At 45.6% G+C, this 25,815-nt stretch overlaps 1 protein-coding gene across 2 annotated transcripts in view; it reads left to right on the top strand.

The window, feature by feature from the left end:
- LOC146870743 (AP-1 complex subunit gamma-1-like) overlaps window positions 1-25,815 on the top strand; it is a 294,245-nt gene that overhangs the window by 200,536 nt on the left and 67,894 nt on the right. For both annotated transcript variants that reach the window (XM_085646315.1, XM_085646317.1), the window contains exons 18-20: window positions 2,348-2,492; window positions 3,311-3,440; window positions 4,416-4,579. In XM_085646315.1, coding sequence (XP_085502441.1) covers window positions 2,348-2,492; window positions 3,311-3,440; window positions 4,416-4,579 — 439 coding nt within the window. The remainder of the gene's footprint in view (window positions 1-2,347; window positions 2,493-3,310; window positions 3,441-4,415; window positions 4,580-25,815) is intronic.

Genomic DNA, 25,815 nt, shown 5'->3' with positions numbered 1-25,815 from the left:
GGGGAGCTGCAACAGGAAAATGCAGACTTCTTCAAGAAGTCTAAATACCCAGCAAGAACAAGCATAATTAGGAGAGAAGCTGTGCGCACACACACACACACACACGCACTGAGAACACGTCCAAGACTGATAAAATCTCCGTCTGTCCTGCAGGTGTGTCGTGTACTAAATTAAAAGTGCTCCGGCAAGCGTTGAAAATGTAAATTAAGGATCCGCTATCGCTCGCCCCGAGACACATCCAGCGAAATATAAGTAGTTAATCAAAGATGCCAAACAGGCCTGCCTGCCAAATGTCGGATTTGGGGCTTACTGGCTATTTTCGGCCTCTAAAAAGAGATCAAAGGCTGTATTAGGGGAGCAGTACATTCTACCAGAGTGAGAACAAGCAAGGCCGCGCGAAAGTGAATGCGATCGCGCTAAGGCCACGCTATTTAAAAGCACGCCACCATGTGCGCGCGCTTGTGCGACGGGAAAACCCGAGCTATGAAAACAAAATGGCGTGGGACTGTCCACTGTCCCATGGACGCGCGCATGCTGTCTGCATTGGACAGATGGCGAGAGCAGCCATCTTTGTTCATGCAGACGCGTGCATGCAAGCGTTGGGGAGAATCGATTCCAAAAGGTCTCTCTGACGAGAGCAGCGCATGCGCTGCTTTCGCCAGGCAAGACCTAAAAATAGCCCCTCCTCACGTCCCAAAAAGTTACGTGAGTCACAAAAGTTTGTTGTTCTAAAAAGTTGGTTGTGGTTCTAAAAAGTTTGGAGACCACTGCATTAAGGTATGGTCTGGGGAATGTCAAAGTTTCAATAAAAGCACTAATTGACTGCTTTATGCAGGCAATGTCGTTTATTACAAGTTAGTCTGTGTCATTTATTGCTGTGTGTTAGTTTGCCAACTAGATCGAGATGCAGAGAACTGTAGGTGCCATTCCTAATGGGGTAATTGCCTCAGGGATTTTGATACATTATTGGCATTTATATTGCAGTTGTGACCTCTGTTATTACATCTTCATGATGGATTGATACCTTCAAATGCAAGTAGAGATGGGGCTGATTCGATGACATTCAAACAATAAACTGGATAAGTAAAAGAGTTCAGATTTTTACTTAATTCAAAATGAAAATCAGTTAGAAGCCGATAGGAACCAGGAAATATCACAGTCTACCAGACGTGACTGGTTATACATCACTGTGCCCATCGTTAGCCGGCAGGGAGAGGATGAAGGTGGCCAAGTGACACTAAGGCGGGTTGAACTGACTTTTTCTGCTGTCAATTTAAGTTTCTCAGGACAAACCCTTCCACTTTATACACATTGATGGTTCCCCAGAAATTAACCATACATCTGATTACAGATTAAAGGGATATGCTGGCCCCGGGGGATTGACCAATTGCCCTGATTTTAGCCACTTGACCCGATAATTTGGTGCATTGCTAGCATTGCTACAGAGAGGAAGGATCTTGCATAGAATGAAAGATGAGTCGGTGGGTTTTCAGCTCAGCTAAAAACAAAGGTTTAGGAGGAACACTAAACAGGCTGATTGCTGTCTCTGGTGTAAAGTAACTCCCAGGCGGGTAGGAAGGCCCACCAATTGAATGGAGAGGTGCCCTTTTAGTCTGCCAGAGATGATGAGGACAAACTCTCATTTCATTGGGTCTGATAAGACCAAGATCCTAATCTGGAGCAGAGGTCAGCAGTGAGAACCCCATTGGGGAACATGTTATGGTCTGCTCTCACAACAGCAGTACAAGCCCATGGAGTTGATGCAGTTTTGTTAGCCATGTTGGACCCCTTTTTAAGGTCTCACCTGCGACAGGGCACGCGCTGTATGCGCTCTCGCTTGCGAGAGATATTGTATACAACTAGGGGAGTGCAGCCCGCCCACTGCCAAACATTTGTTGGCTTCATTGTCACTCTTATTTTCTGCCTTCTAATTGACCAGAGCATGCTGGCCTCACTTCCTCTTCTTGCGGCTGGAGCATGGACCAAATACTGATTGTTTAGCTTGATTACTGTCATTCTGCTGACGGCGTTGTGATTGAGGCACTATTTTTATTTTTCTTCTTCCCTGCCATACTTGTTAAACCTCTTGCCATTTGTAGCAATGTTTTACTATTCCACATGCACTTCAAATAAATGTTGTCTACTTTTATTGTGACACCTGATGTTATCTGCTCGGCTGTACAGCATGGCTACAAAACATTGGCTTTGCCAGTGCTTTTTCTCCAGTGTACCCAACTCCTTCACTTTCTCACCCATTGATCTGCTTCCTCTCCAACCCTCTCTTGTCTTCCCCACCATTTTCCCCTCTCTTGTCTCTCGTCTTAAACCTTGTCTGCTTTTCCTCTAGGGGCGCTGTATTGGAGAAAATGCCGTTAATGGACAAAGGGCAATCTGGTCAGAATGAGGATGACGATGAGTCAAGAAAAGAGGAGAAACCGCCTAGTATCAAAGAGGAAGTCCCACCACTGAACTCCATCCAGCACTCTGGTCATGTAAGAATCAAATGTTTACCCATGCCTAGTGTCAGGGAGTGCTTTACTGCTTCTTCTTTGACTGATGCAAATGACATAAACCATCAATGGCCAAGGCATTAGGCATGCTCTTCTGTCTGGGCATGCCTCTGCTCTTGCATTTAATAATAGCATTGGTTTATTTGGTGCTATGCTGCTGATGGTGTCTTGATTGGACCTCCTCTGTCTTCTGCTTCTCATGTTGCCAAGGGATGCTGTCCCACCCCACTAGGGGTGCCGTCCTCCATACCATAGGTATACCTGATCTTCTGCACCCCTTAGTCTTAGAGGGCCTTGTGCTATTGGTAGTGCAGTCCTGCTTGTTCCATCTACTGCAAACCGTGGTTCTTGGGATTCACAATAGTGCTGAAAGTGCCATCCTCCTCTTAACTAGCCATACACATTTTCTTGTACCGTAGGGTATTAGGGATGGTGTGTCAATGTCACTGTCCTCCATAGCTTGAGTCTTGACTGCTTGCCATTGTTACTGTAAGAGTCGGGTGTGAACAGGGTTGCACTTTGCCCACTTTGAAGAGTCGTAGTAAAAGGAACCCCAGGACACCAGTGGCAAACAATCTCAACCCCAATATTCGAGGCCAGTTAGCCTCTGTCTGCGATGTGGTCCCCCTCCCACCAAACGGGGTCTAACCTCACCTCCAAAACTCACGCATGGTGTTGCTGGTGCTCTGATATTAACATGGCTATCCTTTGTACCTTGTGCATGCTGTATCCTATAGTATGTTTTAGATGGTTTATCGTCCCATAAGTTATTACTATCCACATGCCTTTGTTACTTTTAGGTCACAGATCTGCTGGACCTACTGGGAGAGTCTGACAATAACCCTGTCATCCCAGTGGCTCCTCTTGTTGATCAGAACGCTCCATATGGAGGGATCCTGCTTGACCTACTAAGTGTGCTTCCTACTCCAGGTACCACTCTACACTTGACATTTCTGCAGGAAGGGTTTATGTTCATGTTCACCAGAAAAGGTGTGTCTCTCATTTCATGGTAGTGATTAGTAAGTGGTATGGTGATAGTCACTTCCTTCCCTAGCAGAAGTGATGGCTACCCTCTCTCCTCCTAAGGACCAAGATTGATTATGTTTCCAGACAGCCTTGTCCTGTTTAGGTTTGTACAGTGTATTAACCTGTAGGGCTTTACACAATGCCTTTCTAAAACGTGAAAGTTAAGCTGTGCTAGCATATGGGTTGTTACAATATCCCTGAATGTAAATTGGAGATGTCATTCTCCCTCTGTTGAAAAGAAGTGTGTTTTGTCATGTGATGCAGCTAGATGGGGCTCCATAACCCCTTTAAAGAAAACAATTGTTTCTGTATCTCATTCCAGATCAAAAAGAACTATACAATTAACTATTAAAAGTTGGGACTGTCTCATCAAAGAAAACATTAAGAACTACCTAAAATGTTTACTACACACCCATTTTTATCTTCAAATGCATTTTTGATAATTTAGCACAACATCACAGATTTCATCACAAATGACCTCACAAATCACATCCGACATCACCAGTGACCTCATCAAATTGTATTTCAGTCAGAGTCAATCTTATTGCCCCTGTAATAACAGGTAGATGGCATGGCTGTGTCTGGTACATAGAGGGCTTGGTCATAGGCCTTGCAGTGTCTGCCTATGTATGCAGCAAGCACAGTATAAATGACCAGTTAGTAAACTAGCTGTTTTACAAGATTAGCCCTTCTTTGTAGACTAGTAAGGTACTGGTCCACATGGTTTGCGGAGAGAGGAACCCAGAGCTGTGGGTGCAGAATGCAAAGCTTTAGAGATAGCATTGTGCACAGTACAAAGTAAAGACAGACCTTTCATTGTTGGTCACAAGCATTCTTTTCTATATCTCACATCTTTGCCTTTTGCCCTCTTCCTGGTAGCAACAATCCCGCCCCTTATGGTGTTCAACAAGAATGGACTACAGGTCTCGTTCACCTTTGAGAGGCCAGAGTCCAGCTCAGCACTATTGGTCATCACCACTACCGCCAGCAATTCCAATGCAGCCGACATCAGCGACTTTGTGTTCCAAGCTGCAGTGCCCAAGGTAGGTTCCTATGTTTGGTGAACACGGTATCATTAGGGGCTGTAAATGTTCATCTTTAAGTTGGGGATTGTGCTGTTCACTGTAGAGTTGCAAAAATTAACCACCTTGGACTATGTAGCTTTAGGTATTTGGGAAAGAATGAGTGAACGTATGGATGAATTAATTCACTACCTAAAAGAATTTTCACATAGCACACCTCTACTTCACAGAATGTGCAAAAGGGAAGATGATTGTTCAGAGGAAAATAAGATTATCTCTTTTTTAAGGTCTTCCTGTTTCATTAGAAGATGGTTAGAGTCCAGATGCGCAGCAACTCAGAATTCAGAAAGGCCCAAGGCTACGGTGTCCTGGGTAAATCTTAGCTGTGCTAGCAGACGTTGAGAGCTGGACCAATGTATATTAAAGCTTGTAGATAGAATTTACATGTTCAGTAGACTAGGGAGGGCCAGTGGTTTCTTGTGGGAGCGCAGGGAACCCTGAGGATTAGCTTACCTACTACTCCCAATCAATGATGTGTCTGAACCTCTGGGAAGTGTGACGGTTCTTTGAAAGGATCATTCTGGCTAAAGAGGTTTTTATGTAAACCCAGGTATTGTCCGCCAGCAAAGTATGGTCATTAGATTGCTGTTGAGTGCTAGACTATTTCCCAAAGAGCTCGGTAAATCTGGAGCAACAGGTGTTCTTAGTTTGCGAAGCTGGAATTATTTTTTCAGACCATGCGGTTAATCTGGTATTCCAGAGCCATGCCATTCATTTCATAGTAGCTTGCGCTGAAAATGATCAACAGAAGTATTGCTTGATTTCTAACGACTTCAACCAAAGTCGGTGCCAGTAATCACCCCAAAGCCCCAACACCATGTCAAATAATTAGCTGGAACAGAAGACCTTTTTGCCTGCTTCCGTCTTCTCAGCTCAAACTTTTCTGTATCAAACCCTAGGGCCAATACTTTGCCTGTGGCCCAGACTATAGAGTTCTATTTAATTTAACAAAACATTATTAAAGGCAAATCTTGTTCATCACAGATTTTATATATCTCCAGTCCACCCTATCAAAACGGTTTCAGAGTCCGTCAACACTATAGCAGTTTCTTACTCTACTCAAACAATGAATTATCTGCTTTACAGTATCTCCAATACATCTCCTGTTAATAAACCCTGTTTAAGAATTAAGTAGACACCAGAATGATTGGTATATGATTATGCATCTATTTCTGAATACTCAACAAAGTCAATTACACAGTTACCCTGCTACGTAGATCTAAACACAATAAAAGTATCCACCTTATACTCCTGGTACACCTTCCATATCCGTTACATGCATATAATCATTTTAGTCCCAATACCTACACTCTTCCCAATGCCAACTCGTAGAACCATATTATAAGAGAGAACCAAATTCTTCCTAATTTTTTTGGTAAAAAACTTAGTTAAGGTAAAACCACCTAGATCTGGTTCTTCGTCTAATTGCAAACCATCAATAACCACTTACTCTTATTCCAGACCTAGAGGTTCCTCATTTTGATAACTCTTAATAATCCAGTCATTATCACTTCTGTATTTATTTGTGGAACGGACAACATGTACTAAACTATCTAGGCACTAAAATGTCATATAAATGCCATGAAGGACAAGGTAATTAGCAGGAAATCAGCTTTTGAAGCATTTTAGGAAGGGCCTCATAGAGTAGATCTTCGAAAACTGGAGTTGAAGATAGTTCCAAAATGTGGGCCATAGTACTGAAAATATTCAGCCCTCTTGCGTTTATTATTAGAGTGAGACTAGGAGAGAGAGTGAAAGATAATCAGGCCAAAGCAGCAGGTTAGTTTGATACCAAACAATTTTTCTGTATTATGTAACTAGGTGTCAATCCATGGTTATACTTGACCCATTGGACCAAAACTACAATTCCTTCGGTTAGGAAGCATGCTGGAAATGTCAAAGTAGGATCTTTACTGGCCTAGCTAGCTAACCTGCGGAAGGGGGATTACAGATTTTGGAACTTAAAAATGAACTAGCGGTCAGACTATATAGACTGTCAGATATAAACGAGCGGTTCAAAAGCTATTACACCACGCTCTAGCTGAGAAAACCCCACCAGACAGAAAATGCTATCAGAGACTTCCTAGAACAACTGCCACTACCCTTGCTCCCACCAGATGCGGTAGAGACTCTGGGATCCAATGTCACTATCAAAGAGATATGTGGAGGAGTTACAAATATGGCCAGAAAGCAAGTGCCGGCATCAGATGGACTTCTAGTGGAGTTCTATGCTACATATCTAGTACAAATAGCCACACATCTACTGCACATGTATGCAGCTGCTAAGGAGGCCCTTACATTTCCGAGGTCTACAAGAGAGGCACTGGTGGTCCCCCTGCGTAAACCTGGCAGAGCCCCACACAAGGTAAAGGCCTACAGACCATGTCCATGCAAAATATCTACTATAAAATATTAAGCAGTATACTCTCATCTTGCCTACTGCCACACATTCAACAACTAATTCACCCCGACCAGACAGGCTTTATACCCAAAGCTATAAACATCCGGAGAGTATATTGTTAAGGACACAGCCGATAGATGTGATAGCCTGAACATTGCAATATCTGTATGTTGTGATGTTCAGGTTTGGTCTGGGCGAGGGATTTATAGGATGTACCCGCCTCTGATACTCCGATCTCAGTGCAAGGGTGAAGACTCCTATAAAGTTAAATTTGACACAAGGCTGGGGTGCCTGTTATCCCCTTTATTGTTCACTCTAGCAATCGAACCATTGGCCTGCAGAGCGAGACTGAGAATCCATTTTAATCGGATACAAGACTAGGGGATAAAACATCATGTGGCACTATATGCAGATGACTTGATGATTTTTCTTAATGAAATCCAATCAGACACTGTAAAAGCCATCAATTTATTAAATGACTTAGGTGAAATTTCAGGTTTAGGTATAAACTGGCAAAAGTCTACCTTATTCCCCCTCAGACTACAACCAGATGACCAATTGCCCATAACGGGACTCAGATGGGAACAAGCAGCACTGACGTACTAGGGGGCTTGGCTATACAGAGATGACCAAAGTATACTAGAAGGAAACCTAGTAAAGGCTATCACATCAGTACGGACAGGAATATTTTTTTGGAAAACACTTTCTTTGTCGGTGGCTGGAAAAGTTGCAATTGCAAAAATGATAAAATTACCGTGCTTCTATTTCTTCACTGTCCTCCCAGTGATAATTCCCAGGCACATGTTTTAAGAATTGGATTCACTGGTCATTGATCTTATATAGGTAAAGGGGAGGAAAAGAGTAGCTTTGTCGAAAATGCAGCGCACCAAGTAACAGATGGAGGACTAGCAGCCCCAGATTTTGAATCCTATTAAATAGCAGCACAAATACAATGGTTAGTAAGATGGGTGAACTATGGGTAATGGGTAATGGCATAGTATGGTAGACCAGGTAGAAGTGGGCACACCTTTGCAGTGGTGGCCGACATGGCTCACGGATGTCGGGGCGGGTGCTAGGGGTCGCTGGGGGGGAGGGGGATAAATAAGCCTACCTTGAGGCCGGGTCCCGCGTCTCTGCTCCTGTTCTCCTACCTCCGACTCCATGAGCAGGAAGCCAGGCTCCCTCCCCTAAGCCAATCACAACGCTGCAACGTGGCAGTATTGGTCTGAGCGCCAGGGGCTGGAGGGGTGGGCATGTTCTCCATGCAGGCTGTAATGCAGCCTGCATGGAGAATGGGGAAAGTGCGCATTACTTTGTTTGGGCAGCCTGAGAGGGCTTACCAAACAGTCGTTGCTCACTTAGGAGTGGACAAACCTCCTCTGATCCGAGTGCAGAGCAGCCCTGCCTGCAAAGCAGCAGGACACGAAGCATAAAATGATGATAACTCTAAATTATTATCATTTTATGTTTCTACTTGCCACTGCTTAAAAGCAGTGGAGTGACGCTCCTCTGCCACAGTGGAGTAGCCGCCACTGCACCGTCGTTGGCTAAATCTACAGATTATAATATACCAAAACAAACGCAAACGGGACCCAGTACCCTCTGGGCTGTCACCAAGCACTGCTGAACGCGCTGGCTACAAAAAACTAAAACAGAAACCCCGTACTCCCCAAATTTCCCGCTGCATTCACTAACCATTATTATGCAGGCAAACAGATGGGGTTGTCCGACAGAATGGACCAATGAAGGGATTAATAAACTGGAAGACATGTAATGGGGGAAATATGATCATTTGAGGAACTCCAGGCGCAGTCTGACCTGCCAGTGGGAAACTTCCTCTTCCATGGAGCAATGGTAGCGACTATACAGAAAAAATGGAAGATAGGCTTGGAAGAACCAAAAGCTCATCATGGATGCAATATATTATGCTCAACCAAAGGCAGATATAAGGCAGTTACGGGGCTAAACAAAGCTTCAAGAACATATATAACTACACGCTTGTCTGCTGTAAAAGACAAGTGGGCGGAAGATATTGGTACCCCCAATTGATAATGCAGGATGGATGGAAATATTAGATAGAATCCCAAGAGTCTTTAAGAATGCCAGAGTTAAATTAATTTCTATTACCTACACAGGGCACATTTTACGCCCCGTAAAATTAAAACATGGTTTCCACAGGCCCACACAGGGTGGCCCAGGTACAGAATGGAGGGGGCGGACATGATTCACATGGAGTGAGATTGTGCACACCTGATGGAATACTGGACCGATATCATAGAGATTATAAACAATATTACTGGCCGCAATATCCCTAACACTCCACTGATACGCATACTGGGCCAATTCCCACGACCCGTCAAGTTTAAAGTCACCTCGAAATTTATTGATCTGGCATTCATCATAGCAAAAAGACATAGCACAATAAACTTGAAAGCACGGAAAACCTCACAAATCGGTGAAAAAGTGAGTTTCTTCAATGGGGCACATAAAAAAGTGCTAATCTCTTTAGGGAGGCTAAAAGAGGACAGAGCACCATGGAAATGACTAAGGCTTGGGAGGACATTCTACAGGACTTAAAATATGAGAAAGACGCATCAAGCACTAGCTCCACTCCCTGCGGAGAGCTATATGGTAGACAACAACACAGTACAATGCCCATTTAGAGAACTACACGAATGCAGCGGGTATAACACAAATATTGGTATGTAATCCAAAACATATACTATCCTCCTACCAAATACATCGACTCAGCAGGAGCTGCTTCATATAATATACGCAGCATACTAGGAAGTACTCAATGGGCCGCAGAGGGTTAGGAGTTGAGAAGTGGTAGTTTAGAATGTTATAAGACAGTGGACTGAAAGGTTTTACGTCAAAGCATATGCTACAACATTATGGTCTACACATTTTTTGAAAGTACAATACATGCCTACGTAGTTATCACTCAACAGTGGATTTCAATGTATGGTTGACCAGTTGTCTACCAAGAATATTAGCGGAAAGAACTATTGTATCTATGATGCAAGTACTTGTTCAAACAATAAGTCCCAACAAATGTTAAAAAACACAAAAACATCAAAAATAATATGAAAAACAGGAATGAAAAACACATTTACATTAAACAGTGCCAACTGCTGCTCAGTATCCAAGCTGTCTTGCTGCCGTGCCTAGACCCTGATTCATTCGCTTGCAGGAAATAAATCATAACACATATAGCGTTATCTTGCAGCATTAAGCATGTAAAGTAAGAACAATTGATTTAAAATCTACAACCACCAATCAGTGCTTGAAGTCGCCTTTGCACGACTTTTAAGCACACTTAACAATATGTTCCAGCCGTCCTACAAAGGAGTTTGAATCATTTAGGGGTCTGTCATTTAATTCCTATGCAATATAGTCCTAAAGTTGGTCTCAGTTATTCAGTATACCAGAAAAAACAAAACGTTGACAATGGTTCAACTTCTTGGTTCAAATCTTACGATTGAGAAAATTCAATCCATAATTAAAGTGCTAAACTCTGACTATTTCTACAATAAGAGTGGATTATCATACATTTATGAAAAGCAACTCTGAACTTATGTATATGGAGTTTCCCTTCCGTGTACGATGAATATTTGAACTTTGCTAGCTGATGTACCCCATGTGGATATGTTCAATGTTTTTGTTTAACAATAAATCTCATAGAGTGAATATCTTCATATTTGTACGCCTTATATGGTCTCCAAGACCGAACAAACGGCACACACTTATGGGGAGGATAATGACACCACCTGTGGGTGATTGGAAGGATTTCACTCGGAGTGAGTAGACTCCTCTCTCAGGTGTATCTGTAAAATACCTATGCCCCTCAGTAGAATATTAGCTGACTTTGTCAGCCTCCTGATAGCCCTTTTCAAGGGGCAGTAGCTACTCAACTATGTGGAATGTCCTCAGTCAAGCAGAGCTATATGCAATTCTATGTTAGTGCACAACACAAAAAGTATGGAACACCTCTGATGTGCTCTCAGATGTTAGTTTTGCTGGAAGGGAACAAATAAGACCCGCTAAAAAGTTAAACATTAGGAGCAGAATGGCACAACTAGTGTGAGGACCTGCGTGCTTGTGCTCTATGTGCAGTGAGTATTCAACTAAAGGACCAGTAGTTAAAATGCATCCCTTGTAGATGAAATTTCCAACCCAGACAGTAGGTGCAGAGAAATCTGCTAGATCAACAAACAGATAGAGCTGCCTTGGATCAATTGGAGCCTGGCTGCACAGTGGGTCAGGTGCCTTAGTCTTGCAGTACTCCGAGTGCTCCAGAGATGAAAGTCAGAGGATGGAATTTTTTTTTTTCCGTGGGCACCTATTGTGTCCATCCACCCACGATACCTGTGTTTGAGGCATGTGTGCTGTAGATACACATGCTTTGCATACTCCTGCCATCTAGTGTTGGGTCTGTATGTGTGTAAGTTGTTTTTCTTCGAAGAAGTCTTTCCAGCCACGAGATAAGTGTGCATAGACATTAACTCCTTTGTTGGATTGTTTTTTTCTGCCCTCAGGTTCGGACGTGTATTGCTGTGCTCCGGTTCGAAAACATTTCTTCGGGTTCCCCTAGGTGCGGAATCCACTCTTCCCTCGACGGTAGTGTTTCCGTACACGTTTCCCTGTTCTCCGCGTATTGAATCGCTCAACAAACTCTCCATTTTCGATCGAAAACCTAGTGGGCGGCCATCGGGCCTAACCGTGTCGGTTCAGCCATCTGCCAATGGAACGGACTCCATTCCAGTTGTGTCCAGGGTGCCACGCCAAGTACCCTCGCACTGACCTACATCAAGTTTGTAACTTATGCCTCTCTCTGGAGCACAAGGAGGAAGACTGCGACACTTGTAAGTCGTTTCGGTCCACGAAGACTCTACGCGATCGTGTCTTTTGGTGACACTTCCCGAGTACGGGAAGTACAATGTACGCCATTACTGATCACTAAGGTGGAGTCGGACGTTATTTCCCGTACTCTGGATGTGTCACCAAAAGACACACAAGTATTTACTTTACTGGACTGAATCTTGAATAGGATATAGGAGTTAGTACCATCATACACACGATGCCTAACCGTACTTTTGGCAGCCATGAAGAAGTCGTAGGGTGACATTAAACCCGAAGACAAAACACGTTTTGGCTGGGGTGAGGCTGATTTGACGTTCTGAATAAAATGAAGTCTGGCTGAATACAGGAACAAGACGTGGAGACTCTCTTTTTTTCTTGGACACTTTTTGTATGTGATCAGGGCTTGGGCTTCTTTTTCTAGTGTTGCTTGGTAGCCATTTGAAGATCTTCCTCAGCAATTTCAGGGTGTGGAAGCAGCATGCAGTGATGGTGTTAACTTGTGCAGTCGTGCCCAGTTGCTTTTGATGATTATTTCAAGGTTCCTGGCATGGGTTCTGGGTGTGGCTCCAAGTTCGGCCAGCCATCATTTGGAGTCCCATGGTGAGGTGTTCTTGATGAAGACCACTACTGGTGTGGAGCTTGAGACTGTTTGCTTTCATCCGGTTGGCAACTTTGGTCATGCAGGCGGTGAACTTGTTTCTTGTGTTGGGTGTCTTGTCTGAGAGAGAGAGAGTATGAGTTGCGTTTTATCTGCATAGGAAAGGATGTTAATGTGTGCGCTGGTGATGTTGGCCATAGGAATCATATATGTCTGTAAGAAGGTGGGGCTGAGCGATTAACTTTTAGGCACTCTGCAGATGAGTTTGCAGACTCCCGAGATCCAGCAGAGAGTGAGTCCTTGGATGCCAATCTCGTACAGGTGCCAGATGAGAATGGGGTGTGACTTGCCGCATAGAGGTCCAAGAGAATGAGGGCTGCCTTGTCTCCTCTGTCAAGGATCATGCAGATGTCATCTGTGGTGGCGATAAGTGCTGTTTGTGTATTGTGGTTTGGCCTAAATCCAGACTGCATGGCGTTGAGGAGCTGGTGGTTACTGAGGTGGTTGGTTGATTAGCTTCTTTAATACCGTTGCCAGGTATGGTAGGAGGGAGATGAGTCTGTAGTTGGAAAGTGTAGTTGGGTCAGTTGATGGTTTCTGGAGCTGGGGCATGACAGTGGCATGTTTCCAAGTGTCTGGGAACATAGTTGAGCCAATGGAGGTGTTGAGGATGGGTGTTAGCTCTTCTGTGATCGATAGGAGCCCTTTAGTGAAGATGTAGTGGTGGCAAGTTCAGATGAAGCCCCTGAGTGGATGGTCTTCATGGTAGCAGCAATTCTGGTGGTGGTGACAGCAGGTCACGAGGCCAGGGTCCGTTCAACCGCTGTTATGGGAAGTTGAGTTGCGGTGGTGACAGGCTCTTTTTTTGTACGCCGATGCTGTTGGTGCTGGCATTGGTGCGATCTGCAAGAGCTGTGCACTTGATTTTCTGTATCTGCTAGTGGTAGCGTCTGAGGGTGATTTGAAGATGTCTTTATCTGCTGTGCCATACTTGTTCTTCCTTTGTGCTCCAGTTGCTTGCAGTGGTGTTTCGTCAGCCTGAGTTCAACTATGCAGCAGCTGAACTGTGGCCGGGCTCTTGCTGTTGGGTTGCGCTTCAGGGGAGCCAGGGTGTCTGCTCATGTGGTGAGCCAGCTGTTGGGGTTTTTGGTGGCTTTCAGCAAGTTGCTGGTGTTATCGGTCCAGTGCCAGTAGAGGGCGGAAGCCCACTCCTCTTCTGCAATGATTTTCCAGCTGCAGCAGGCGGTTCTGGTGGTGGTAGGTCCGTGATGGTGTGGGATGGGTGTGCTCAACCTGACAAGAGTGTAGTCTATCCAGTTCATAGTTGCTGGCTTGTTGACTGTGATGTTGATGATTGAGGAGAAAATCTGGTCCAAAAGGTGTCCGGTGGGTGGTGGGTTTGGTAAATTGCTGAGGAAGGTCAAGGTTTCCAAGGTTTTCTAGAAGGGCTGTAGAGCCTGGGTCAATGCGGTCTACTGGGTGAAAGTTAAGGTCTCAGGTGGATAAAAGTGCTGGCTTTGATGACTGGGGGTGTGACAAAGTCTGCGATGCGAAATTGATGCAGAATCCTGGTGGTCTTTATATGAGGGTTCTGCCCAGGGAGAAGTTGGCTGTGATGCATATCTTGAACTTGAGGTGTTCTAGGTATCTGTTGGGAGGGGGGTCCATTTAGGGAGTAAAGCTGATGGTATCTTTGAATATGATGGTGACTCCACCTCCTGGCTTGTGCTGGGAGTCTTGACTAACAATCTCCTAGCAGGTGGGGATGGCTGTAGCAGTGTCTGCTGCCGAGGCTGATTTTAGCCATGTTTCTATGAGAAAGCTTGGTCATGCAGAGGGTCCCATATCTCCGCAGCATGTTTGGTGAGTGAGCAGGAGTTGAGAAGCATGCATGTAAGTGTGGCCTGTTTGGGTGGTGTTTGGCCTGTGTGAGCGGGTGGCTGGTTTGTGTGAGTGGGGTGCTGAGTGCTGTTGGTGCAGGAATGGTGGGTTTAGGGTATGGGAGACTGCATGAGAACTTGCAGGAGGCGCATATGAACTCCTCTTTCTTGTTTAACAAATCCAGTTGGCCGCACACTGCTCGTCACACCAGCAAGTTGCCCAAAGAACTCTGGTAGATGTAGTGGCGACGGCGAGTACGCCGATGCCACAGTGTTTGAAAAAAGTATGTGTCGCATTAGCCATCCCTGGACACGTGTTTCGAGGTAGTTGCCTCTCGTCAGCAGGGAGTAGGTCAGTGTAAAGGGGTGCCGCGTGGACTGCCAAAAACGTAAAAACAGGTAAAGTACCTCTCATGGCGCGCAGGTGCTGGTCCAGAGCTCGTCAGCCCAAATGGCTCAAGGGAGCCTTTATATAACAAATCCAGTTGGCCGCACACTGCTCGTCACACCAGCAAGTTGCCCCAAAGAACTCTGGTAGATGTAGTGGCGACGGCGAGTACGCCTATGCCACAGTGTTTGAAAAAAGTATGTGTCGCATTAGCCATCCCTGGACACGTGTTTCGAGGTAGTTGCCTCTCGTCAGCAGGGAGTAGGTCAGTGTAAAGGGGTGCCGCGTGGACTTCCAATAACGTAAAAACAGGTAAAGTACCTCTCATGGCGCGCAGGTGCTGGTCCAGAGCTAGTCAGCCCAAATGGCTCAAGGGAGCCTTTATATAACAAATCCAGTTGGCCGCACACTGTTCGTCACACCAGCAAGTTGCCCCAAAGAACTCTGGTAGATGTAGTGGCGACGGCGAGTACGCCTATGCCACAGTGTTTGAAAAAAGTATGTGTCGCATTAGCCATCCCTGGACACGTGTTTCGAGGTAGTTGCCTTCTCGTCAGCAGGGAGTAGGTCAGTGTAAAGGGGTGCCGCGTGGACTGCCAATAACGTAAAAACAGGTAAAGTACCTCTCATGGCGCGCAGGTGCTGGTCCAGAGCTCGTCAGCCCAAATGGCTCAAGGGAGCCTTTATATAACAAATCCAGTTGGCCGCACACTGCTCGTCACACCAGCAAGTTGCCCCAAACAACTCTGGTAGATGTAGTGGCGACGGCGAGTACGCCTATGCCACAGTGTTTGAAAAAAGTATGTGTCGCATTAGCCATCCCTGGACACGTTTTTCGAGGTAGTTGCCTCTCGTCAGCAGGGAGTAGGTCAGTGTAAAGGGGTGCCGCGTGGACTGCCAATAACGTAAAAACAGGTAAAGTACCTCTCATGGCGCGCAGGTGCTGGTCCAGAGCTAGTCAGCCCAAATGGCTCAAGGGAGCCTTTATATAACAAATCCAGTTGGCCGCACACTGCTCGTCACACCAGCAAGTTGCCCCAAAGAACTCTGGTAGATGTAGTGGCGACGGCGAGTACGCCTATGCCACAGTGTTTGAAAAAAGTATGTGTCGCATTAGCCATCCCTGGACACGTGTTTCGAGGTAGTTGCCTTCTCGTCAGCAGGGAGTAGGTCAGTGTAAAGGGGTGCCGCGTGGACTGCCAATAACGTAAAAACAGGTAAAGTACCTCTCATGGCGCGCAGGTGCTGGTCCAGAGCTCGTCAGCCCAAATGGCTCAAGGGAGCCTTTATATAACAAATCCAGTTGGCCGCACACTGCTCGTCACACCAGCAAGTTGCCCCAAAGAACTCTGGTAGATGTAGTGGCGACGGCGAGTACGCCTATGCCACAGTGTTTGAAAAAAGTATGTGTCGCATTAGCCATCCCTGGACACGTGTTTCGAGGTAGTTGCCTCTCGTCAGAAGGGAGTAGGTCAGTGTAAAGGGGTGCCGCGTGGACTGCCAATAACGTAAAAACAGGTAAAGTACCTCTCATGGCGCGCAGGTGCTGGTCCAGAGCTCGCTAGCCCAAATGGCTCAAGGGAGCCTTTATATAACAAATCCAGTTGGCCGCACACTGCTCGTCACACCAGCAAGTTGCCCCAAAGAACTCTGGTAGATGTAGTGGCGACGGTGAGTACGCCTATGCCACAGTGTTTGAAAAAAGTATGTGTCGCATTAGCCATCCCTGGACACGTGTTTCGAGGTAGTTGCCTCTCGTCAGCAGGGAGTAGGTCAGTGTAAAGGGGTGCCGGGTGGACTGCCAATAACGTAAAAACAGGTAAAGTACCTCTCATGGCGCGCAGGTGCTGGTCCAGAGCTCGTCAGCCCAAATGGCTCAAGGGAGCCTTTATATAACAAATCCAGTTGGCCGCTCACTGCTCGTCACACCAGCAAGTTGCCCCAAAGAACTCTGGTAGATGTAGTGGCGACGGCGAGTACGCCTATGCCACAGTGTTTGAAAAAAGTATGTGTCGCATTAGCCATCCCTGGACACGTGTTTCGAGGTCGCCTCTCGTCAGCAGGGAGTAGGTCAGTGTAAAGGGGTGCCGCGTGGACTGCCAATAACGTAACAACAGGTAAAGTACCTCTCATGGCGCGCAGGTGCTGGTCCAGAGCTCGTCAGCCCAAATGGCTCAAGGGAGCCTTTATATAACAAATCCAGTTGGCCGCACACTGCTCGTCACACCAGCAAGTTGCCCCAAAGAACTCTGGTAGATGTAGTGGCGACGGCGAGTACGCCTATGCCACAGTGTTTGAAAAAAGTATGTGTCGCATTAGCCATCCCTGGACACGTGTTTCGAGGTAGTTGCCTCTCGTCAGCAGGGAGTAGGTCAGTGTAAAGGGGTGCCGCGTGGACTGCCAATAACGTAAAAACAGGTAAAGTACCTCTCATGGCGCGCAGGTGCTGGTCCAGAGCTCGTCAGCCCAAATGGCTCAAGGGAGCCTTTATGTAACAAATCCAGTTGGCCGCACACTGCTCGTCACACCAGCAAGTTGCCCCAAAGAACTCTGGTAGATGTAGTGGCGACGGCGAGTACGCCGATGCCACAGTGTTTGAAAAAAGTATGTGTCGCATTAGCCATCCCTGGACACGTGTTTCGAGGTAGTTGCCTCTCGTCAGCAGGGAGTAGGTCAGTGTAAAGGGGTGCCGCGTGGACTGCCAATAACGTAAAAACAGGTAAAGTACCTCTCATGGCGCGCAGGTGCTGGTCCAGAGCTCGCCAGCCCAAATGGCTCAAGGGAGCCTTTATATAACAAATCCAGTTGGCCGCACATTGCTCGTCACACCAGCAAGTTGCCCCAAAGAACTCTGGTAGATGTAGTGGCGACGGCGAGTACGCCTATGCCACAGTGTTTGAAAAAAGTATGTGTCACATTAGCCATCCCTGGACAAGTGTTTCGAGGTAGTTGCCTCTCGTCAGCAGGGAGTAGGGCAGTGTAAAGGGGTGCCGCGTGGACTGCCAATAACGTAAAAACAGGTAAAGTACCTCTCATGGCGCGCAGGTGCTGGTCCAGAGCTCGTCAGCCCAAATGGCTCAAGGGAGCCTTTATATAACAAATCCAGTTGGCCGCACACTGCTCGTCACACCAGCAAGTTGCCCCAAAGAACTCTGGTAGATGTAGTGGCGACGGCGAGTACGCCTATGCCACAGTGTTTGAAAAAAGTATGTGTCGCATTAGCCATCCCTGGACACGTGTTTCGAGGTAGTTGCCTCTCGTCAGCAGGGAGTAGGTCAGTGTAAAGGGGTGCCGCGTGGACTGCCAATAACGTAAAAACAGGTAAAGTACCTCTCATGGCGCGCAGGTGCTGGTCCAGAGCTAGTCAGCCCAAATGGCTCAAGGGAGCCTTTATATAACAAATCCAGTTGGCCGCACACTGCTCGTCACACCAGCAAGTTGCCCCAAAGAGCTCTGGTAGATGTAGTGGCGACGGCGAGTACGCCTATGCCACAGTGTTTGAAAAAAGTATGTGTCGCATTAGCCATCCCTGGACACGTGTTTCGGGGTAGTCGCCTCTCGTCAGCAGGGAGTAGGTCAGTGTAAAGGGGTGCCGCGTGGACTGCCAATAACGTAACAACAGGTAAAGTACCTCTCATGGCGCGCAGGTGCTGGTCCAGAGCTCGTCAGCCCAAATGGCTCAAGGGAGCCTTTATATAACAAATCCAGTTGGCCACACACTGCTCGTCACACCAGCAAGTTGCCCCAAAGAACTCTGGTAGATGTAGTGGCGACGGCGAGTACGCCTATGCCACAGTGTTTGAAAAAAGTATGTGTCGCATTAGCCATCCCTGGACACGTGTTTCGAGGTAGTTGCCTCTCGTCAGCAGGGAGTAGGTCAGTGTAAAGGGGTGCCGCGTGGACTGCCAATAACGTAAAAACAGGTAAAGTACCTCTCATGGCGCGCAGGTGCTGGTCCAGAGCTCGTCAGCCCAAATGGCTCAAGGGAGCCTTTATATGACAAATCCAGTTGGCCGCACACTGCTCGTCACACCAGCAAGTTGCCCCAAAGAACTCTGGTAGATGTAGTGGCGACGGCGAGTACGCCTATGCCACAGTGTTTGAAAAAAGTATGTGTCGCATTAGCCATCCCTGGACACGTGTTTCGAGGTAGTTGCCTCTCGTCAGCAGGGAGTAGGTCAGTGTAAAGGGGTGCCGCGTGGACTGCCAATAACGTAAAAACAGGTAAAGTACCTCTCATGGCGCGCAGGTGCTGGTCCAGAGCTCGTCAGCCCAAATGGCTCAAGGGAGCCTTTATATAACAAATCCAGTTGGCCGCACACTGCTCGTCACACCAGCAAGTTGCCCCAAAGAACTCTGGTAGATGTAGTGGCGACGGCGAGTACGCCTATGCCACAGTGTTTGAAAAAAGTATGTGTCGCATTAGCCATCCCTGGACACGTGTTTCGAGGTAGTTGCCTCTCGTCAGCAGGGAGTAGGTCAGTGTAAAGGGGTGCCGTGTGGACTGCCAATAACGTAAAAACAGGTAAAGTACCTCTCATGGCGCGCAGGTGGCCAGTGCTGCCACTGCAGGACGGGAGGACTGCGTAGACAATGAGGCTTCATTTGGGTTTGAGGGTCTCAAGCAGAGCCAGATATTGGGTTAGAGCTTTCAGTAGTTCCCCAGCCTCTATTCCCCAGACCCCATACCTCTTCTGTGTTTTCAGTTTCTTCACCTTCGACTTTCTTCCTTTTTAGGTCTCGGTTAGGCAGCGCATGCACGCTGTCTCTTTGAGACATGCTTTTTCTACCATATGGGCTTCAAGCACCACCCATCATTTTAATTGTTTTTCTTTTCCTGTCCTTTGTAACTGCCTGCTTTTTTTTTGTTAATATGCTTAGTAGTCCCTCCTTTTATACTTTTGTAACCTCTCATGAGGACTGCCCCTGTTACATGTGCTCTTACCCTTCATGTTATTTATTACACTTTGTGAGCACTGTTTTTTTTGCCTGCATCGGCTCGTGCTCAGCTGATGGCTATTTTTCCTTTCTTCAGCGCGTAACCGCATCAGGGCCGCCGCTTTATTTTTATTAACCCGCCAGAGGAGCCGACCTCTGAGCTTCAAAGTTGGCCACTCTCATGGTTTCCTTCTAGTCTCTTGCCCGTCACTGCTCGCAGTTCCATTAATCACGTAATCTTCCTGGTAACGTCCTCACACCACCACCTCCCACCGTCACTGGTTGCGTCAACTTTTTTCTTTTTTTCAAACACTTGAGGTGCTGCTATGTAGAGCTTCCGTCTTGCTCTGCTTTGGGGGCATACTAGTAGAGGGCTTGGTCTGCTTGAAAAGCAGCACAGGGTTGCCTCATGGCCGCCGCGCTTTGTGTTTGAGACCTGAACAAGCTGTTCTCTGTGCCCTTCGTGAACTGGATCCTGGTTTGCAAGATTTGCCTGTTGGACGGCAGCAGCTTCAAAGTGGAGTCCTCCAGGTAGATACTCTGCAGCGGCTCCCCTGTACTAAGGAGTCTCCTCCGTGTGCCCTTTGTCCAAAACTCTGCCTGAGACTTTTGGGTGATTACCGTCCTCCCCTGCCAGTGCTCCTGGCTGTGCAACCTGCTTGCATGAAAACCTGACTCCTGCTTAGCTTAATAACATACCAAATTTGCCTGAACCCCAAGCTCATGCTTTCTTGTCTCCTGCCTTTTGAGCTGTGCTTCCAGCAAATCCTTTGCCCTGTGCCTTGGTTCCATGCACGTGACTGTAATCTTTTGTTATGGGGCTTGCCTATACCCAAGCTTGAACACCAAATGCTTTTTCTTTAACCCTGTCCTATGCCTGTGAAATCCCATTATCACCCCCCCCCCCCCCCCCCTCCTCTAAGGAGGTTGTTTGCCTCTAGCAACACTTGCCCGTCCCTCTGCGTGTGCCAGTTTCTGCTATTTCTAAGACTGTGATCTCTCTGTCAGCCTTCCCCCCATCAACTTTCTTGTGCTTGGTCCAGCAGCATGTGCCTTCCTTGTGCTAATAACCTACAAGTGCCTCCCCTAATCAGAGGGGAGGCTCTCGGCCTTCTCATTCTTAAGTTTGCCTTCCTACTACCCACTCATGTGCCAACTGTTTGTGTTCACTCCTGCCCTCACACTCACTGTTCCCCCACCCAACAATCAGATGAAGGTGTCCTGCTGCTGTCCGTTAGTGTACTTGATGGCGAGATGGGGCCATTGTTGTGCAACTTTGAGGGCTCCCATCTGTCACAGTTAACGTATTCATTTTCCTTTTTCTAACATCCGACTCATTTTCTTTAACATATAGTTTTTGCAGTCTAATATGTAGACCGTTTAGTCTGCCTTAACAACCCTCCACTTTAGGGACTTTTTTTTCGTGGATGTTATCAGATTTTGTAGCTGCCAACATGTGGCATTAAATGCATTGGTAGACTGCAAGTGCTCTTTTCTGAGATTATTTTACGCGATGTTAGCACGGTTTGCTGTCTCACAGTGAGTGCTTTTGAATTATACAAGTGTCACTTTCCGTGATCAGATGCTATGAGTAAAACTTTATGTAATTTATTTAATCTATGTTAAGGAAACAAAGTGAAGCCTTTTCACAATGCCTTGGGATGCTTATATGACATTTTCCGAAATTAGATGTTGAGGATGTTATCAATGCCCATTTCTAACATTGGATAGTTCTGGTTGTTGGCTGTTCCTCTGTGTTAGGGTGTTGTTATGTGGAACTTTCTAAAAATGAATTTCTTGTGATGTTATATTTTGCACTGACTGGCGTTGTTTCTTGAAATGTTGCAATCACCAACCTCTGGCTTTTAGTATCATAATATTACAGATGCCATTTTCAGATAGTTGGGCAACCTGGGATATCACAAGTGCCTGTTTCAGACAGCAAATGCCATGTGAAATTACAACTACCTGTTTCTGGCAGTGTTATGTTCTCAACTTACCAACAATGAGTATCTTGGTATATTACGAGTGGTTCTATTGGACTCTGAATGCTTGGGGGTGTTCGAAGTTCTATTGGCTGACAATCAGTGTATGGGGATACTACCTGCGCTACTTACTGATAGTGGATGTTATGTTTGCCAGTTCTTTGACAGTGGTGGTCTTGCTATGATATCATTGCCACTTTCTGACATTGGGTGTCTGAGGATGCACAAGTACTACTGTTGTCAGTATTTCTTGGAACGTTACAAATGCCACTTTCTGTAAATGGTGGCATAGGGTGTTAAAATGTCACTTTTTTGTGCAACACTCTTTATTGGTATTTTATAACCCTCTACAATATAGTAATAATAATATCTGATCAAGTACGGTTTCCAGGAAACAATTCAGAATAAGATCTCAATAACGTTTTGCACATAACACTCTATTATAACACCTAATTGAGAGTAAATACAGCCTGACCTACTATCGTTCCTCACACCAGCTCTCCAGATTATAATGGTGTCATTTTTGATTTACTGATAGTTTTCTGCTTTGAATGTGAAAAAAGTATGTAATGACTCCTCTACTTCTAGTTGTTTCCTCAGTTCTAGGGATGGACTTGTCGAATATCTTTTCTGGAGAGTGCAAGCATTGTTGTTCTGCAAAGGTCTCTTTGCATTTAATGGCGGAGTCCCGCATCGGTGTTCCCCTTTGATGTGGCCTTGCCAGCAGCCCAGAGTTTGGATAGATATATTTGGGGTGACATACATTTGTATATGGTTATGTGAGATGGGATTTTCTTGTTTGAGGGCCTTGTATATCTGTTTTGAACAGGCAGGAAGAAGTGGCCAGCCTTGCAAGGACAGAAAAAACTAGAAGACATTGTTTATGTTAAGGGTCGTTCATTAGTACATAATGTCTTCTTGGTTATATAAAGGGTAGCAAAAATTCTTATAAAACCTTTTTATTGTAACTTTTCAATATGCTGCCCAGCAGCCACAATGCTCTACAACGTAGCTTAAAAACATTTGCAAAGCAAATAGCTCCTGCTAAACACTTGTAACGTCCCAAAGGCGAGACCTATTGGCTATGCCAATGCTTATTTACTACTATACCTTATTTGTGTCCCAGCAATTTCCATTGTGTGAGTGAAGCACTCCATACAGTTTCAATTATATTTCTTTGTACTCCTTTTCTCTTCTTACCAAGTACTTTACTTCGCTTTCTGTTTGATTTGACGTTACTCTCTAATTTCCAATTTTTTTTCTTGCTGCACCCTTTAGCTTGCTCTTTTCGTCTTCTATCCTTGCCACTCTGCAGATGTCAAATGCCTGCATGGCACTCCGATACATCAGTGCCAATGTTTGCACTCTGTATTTGGCTTGGGAATGATTCTGTGGAGCAGGTTCGTGCACAGGTTTTCTTTATTGATTTGTGTCAGGCTGGCTACTCCCTCTCTCTTCTCCTTTCCAGTTTTGTGTACAGTGGTAAGTGTGATAGTATGCCATAATGTGTGCAGATCTTCTTCTTAAGGGCTTTCCAAACAAAATTAAAATAACTAAATTTATCTGTTGCCAAAGCATAACCAGATAACCAAGGATGGAGACACCAGAGTGAAACTAACCCTATTAGGCACACAATGACTGTTCACATTTGCAATGTAGTTTAAAGGTATATTTTCATCAGCCTTCGAAATCTCTGTATTTATAATTGAGTATCCATGTTGAAACAGTCCATTGCTTCATGTGACATGTAGGAGTAATTTGGTTAGAAAGGCACCCTGCTCCCCGCCCCTCCCCCCCCCCCGCCCTCTTCAAAATCCTCCCTGAGGAAGGTTCATACACTTTGCTCGCGTGGTGAAGTTCATGCAAGGTATTACACCTGGCTTTCAGCAGCGCCAGTTGTGGGGGTGGGCAGAGTCAGTGGATTGGTAGAGCAAATAGGGGAAGTGGGTGGAGCCAGTTGAGGAAATGGGCGGATCCAGTGGAGGAAGTGGATTGCACATCCTAAGAAAACATTTGGGTACCTGCACTTATTTTGTTTTTAGATTAAGCACTACATGGAAGCCAGCCATTCAAAAGATATTGTAAAGAGACTATGCTCCATGGGAGGGACAACACAAGATTTACACGCTTGGACATGAATAAGAAGCAGGCAAATGAGAGTGATAAGAAAACCAGCCAATGGTAAATAGTGGGCGGACTCCATGCCCCTGTGGGTTCTTGGTAAACCCACAATATGTCTTTCAACGGACAGCGCATTCACTGTCTAGTAGGCTCGGCTTAAATATATGTAAAGTAAAGATGCCCACACTCAAGTAAGGGGACACTGACCCCTTCTCCCACCTCGACACCCAGATTTGAATGTCCACATATTGGGACTCATACAGGCCTCACAATGCTACAGGGCCATCTCCCTGTTCTCTCCAAAGATATTACTCCTATATAATCGGATGTATATGTTTGCTCCATTTGAGATTTAAAATACATGTGGCATGGTGTGAAACTGAAACTAACAAATAGGCAGAGTGCCACCATGGGAAGCTCATAGGAGGACTCCCCCTTTCACATAGAATATCCAGATTTCCGAGAGGGAAATGGTACCAAACTGAGAGGCAAGCGCTTTCTAGCCGAAGCCTGTTTAGTTTCCGAACGATCTTATTCAAAATCGGAGTCCTCTTGCGTTCAAACTATTTGGCTGTCCATATGTGTGTCAGTAGCTGGTTGTTAGGATAGTTGTACCTGTATTTAGGGTTAACTTTGGTGTCCTCTAGTGACAGGGACTACAGAGCACATCCACCCCTCTACCTAAAGAGGATATATATATATATATCTATCTATCTATCTATCTATCTATCTATCTATCTATCTATCTATCTATCTATCTATCTATCTATCTATCTATCTATCTATCTATCTATCTATCTATCTATCTATCTATCTATCTATCTATCTATCTATCTATCTATCTATCTATCTATCTATCTATCTATCTATCTATCTATCTATCTATCTATCTATCTATCTATCTATCTATCTATCTATCTATCTATCTATCTATCTATCTATCTATCTATCTATCTCCTGGGACCAGTCCCGAGTCAGGTGGCGCGTCAGCCGGCAAAGCCCTGAGCCAGAAGTGAATAATCCGCAAATTCGTCAAAGTATTGGACGCACTCTCAGAGGTCAAGTTGCTACACCAAAAGTTTTAATTTTTGTTAACCGCTACGCGTTTCGACACCAACAAAGTGTCTTGATAACACGATAATTCAGTTTCACAAAAGTGCATAAATAGACAATGAACATAGAAGAAGGACCAACAAGTGCATAAGTGTACAAAGTAACGGTGGTGTCGCATAAAATTGGCCATTTCAATCAGAGGCATGTATAGCCCGAAGTAAACACTAGCTTAACGCTATTTTTGTTAAAATTGCCTTGCCTTTGATAACACGAGTGCCTGTGACACCTCGCATTTGGCAATCTTATTACTTCGGGCTATACATGCCTCTGATTGAAATGGCCAATTTTATGTGACACACAAATTGTAAAGACTTGTCATTAGGTGAAATCTAACCTTTAACAATATGGCCGCCACCGTTACTTTGTACACTTATGCACTTGTTGGTCCTTCTTCTATGTTCATTGTCTATTTATGCACTTTTGTGAAACTGAATTATCGTGTGATCAAGACACTTTGTTGGTGTCGAAACGCGTAGCGGTTAACAAAAATTAAAACTTTTGGTGTAGCAACTTGACCTCTGAGAGTGCGTCCAATACTTTGACGAATTTGCGGAGATATATATATATATATATATATATATATATATTACCTACTGGCGGTCGCCAGTAGGTAGTTATAGTTAGGACCACGTTTCCATAGGAAATCCGCAACATTCTATTTTGAATAACTTTTGCGCCGGTCGACGAATCCTCGCGAATTTTTCAAAATAGGTGGGGCGCTACGCTCCGCTCCTACCCTGAAAGTCTCGGGGGGATTCGTCAAGCGGGGGCTGAGATAAAAGGGGGGTCCCAAAACGCGTTTTTCCCATGCATTTTTCCATAGGACCTTTAGACACAGCTACAGCCCGAACGGCTGAACAGAATTACTTGAAATTTGGCAGAGAGGTAGTCCTCAGGTCAAGGAAGTGCC

Source organism: Triturus cristatus, chromosome 1_1 (genome assembly GCF_964204655.1).
Source record: "Triturus cristatus chromosome 1_1, aTriCri1.1, whole genome shotgun sequence".
NCBI classification, from domain to species: domain Eukaryota; kingdom Metazoa; phylum Chordata; class Amphibia; order Caudata; family Salamandridae; genus Triturus; species Triturus cristatus.
Note: the sequence above shows the minus strand (reverse complement) of the source record. Positions and strands in the feature narration are given on the sequence as shown.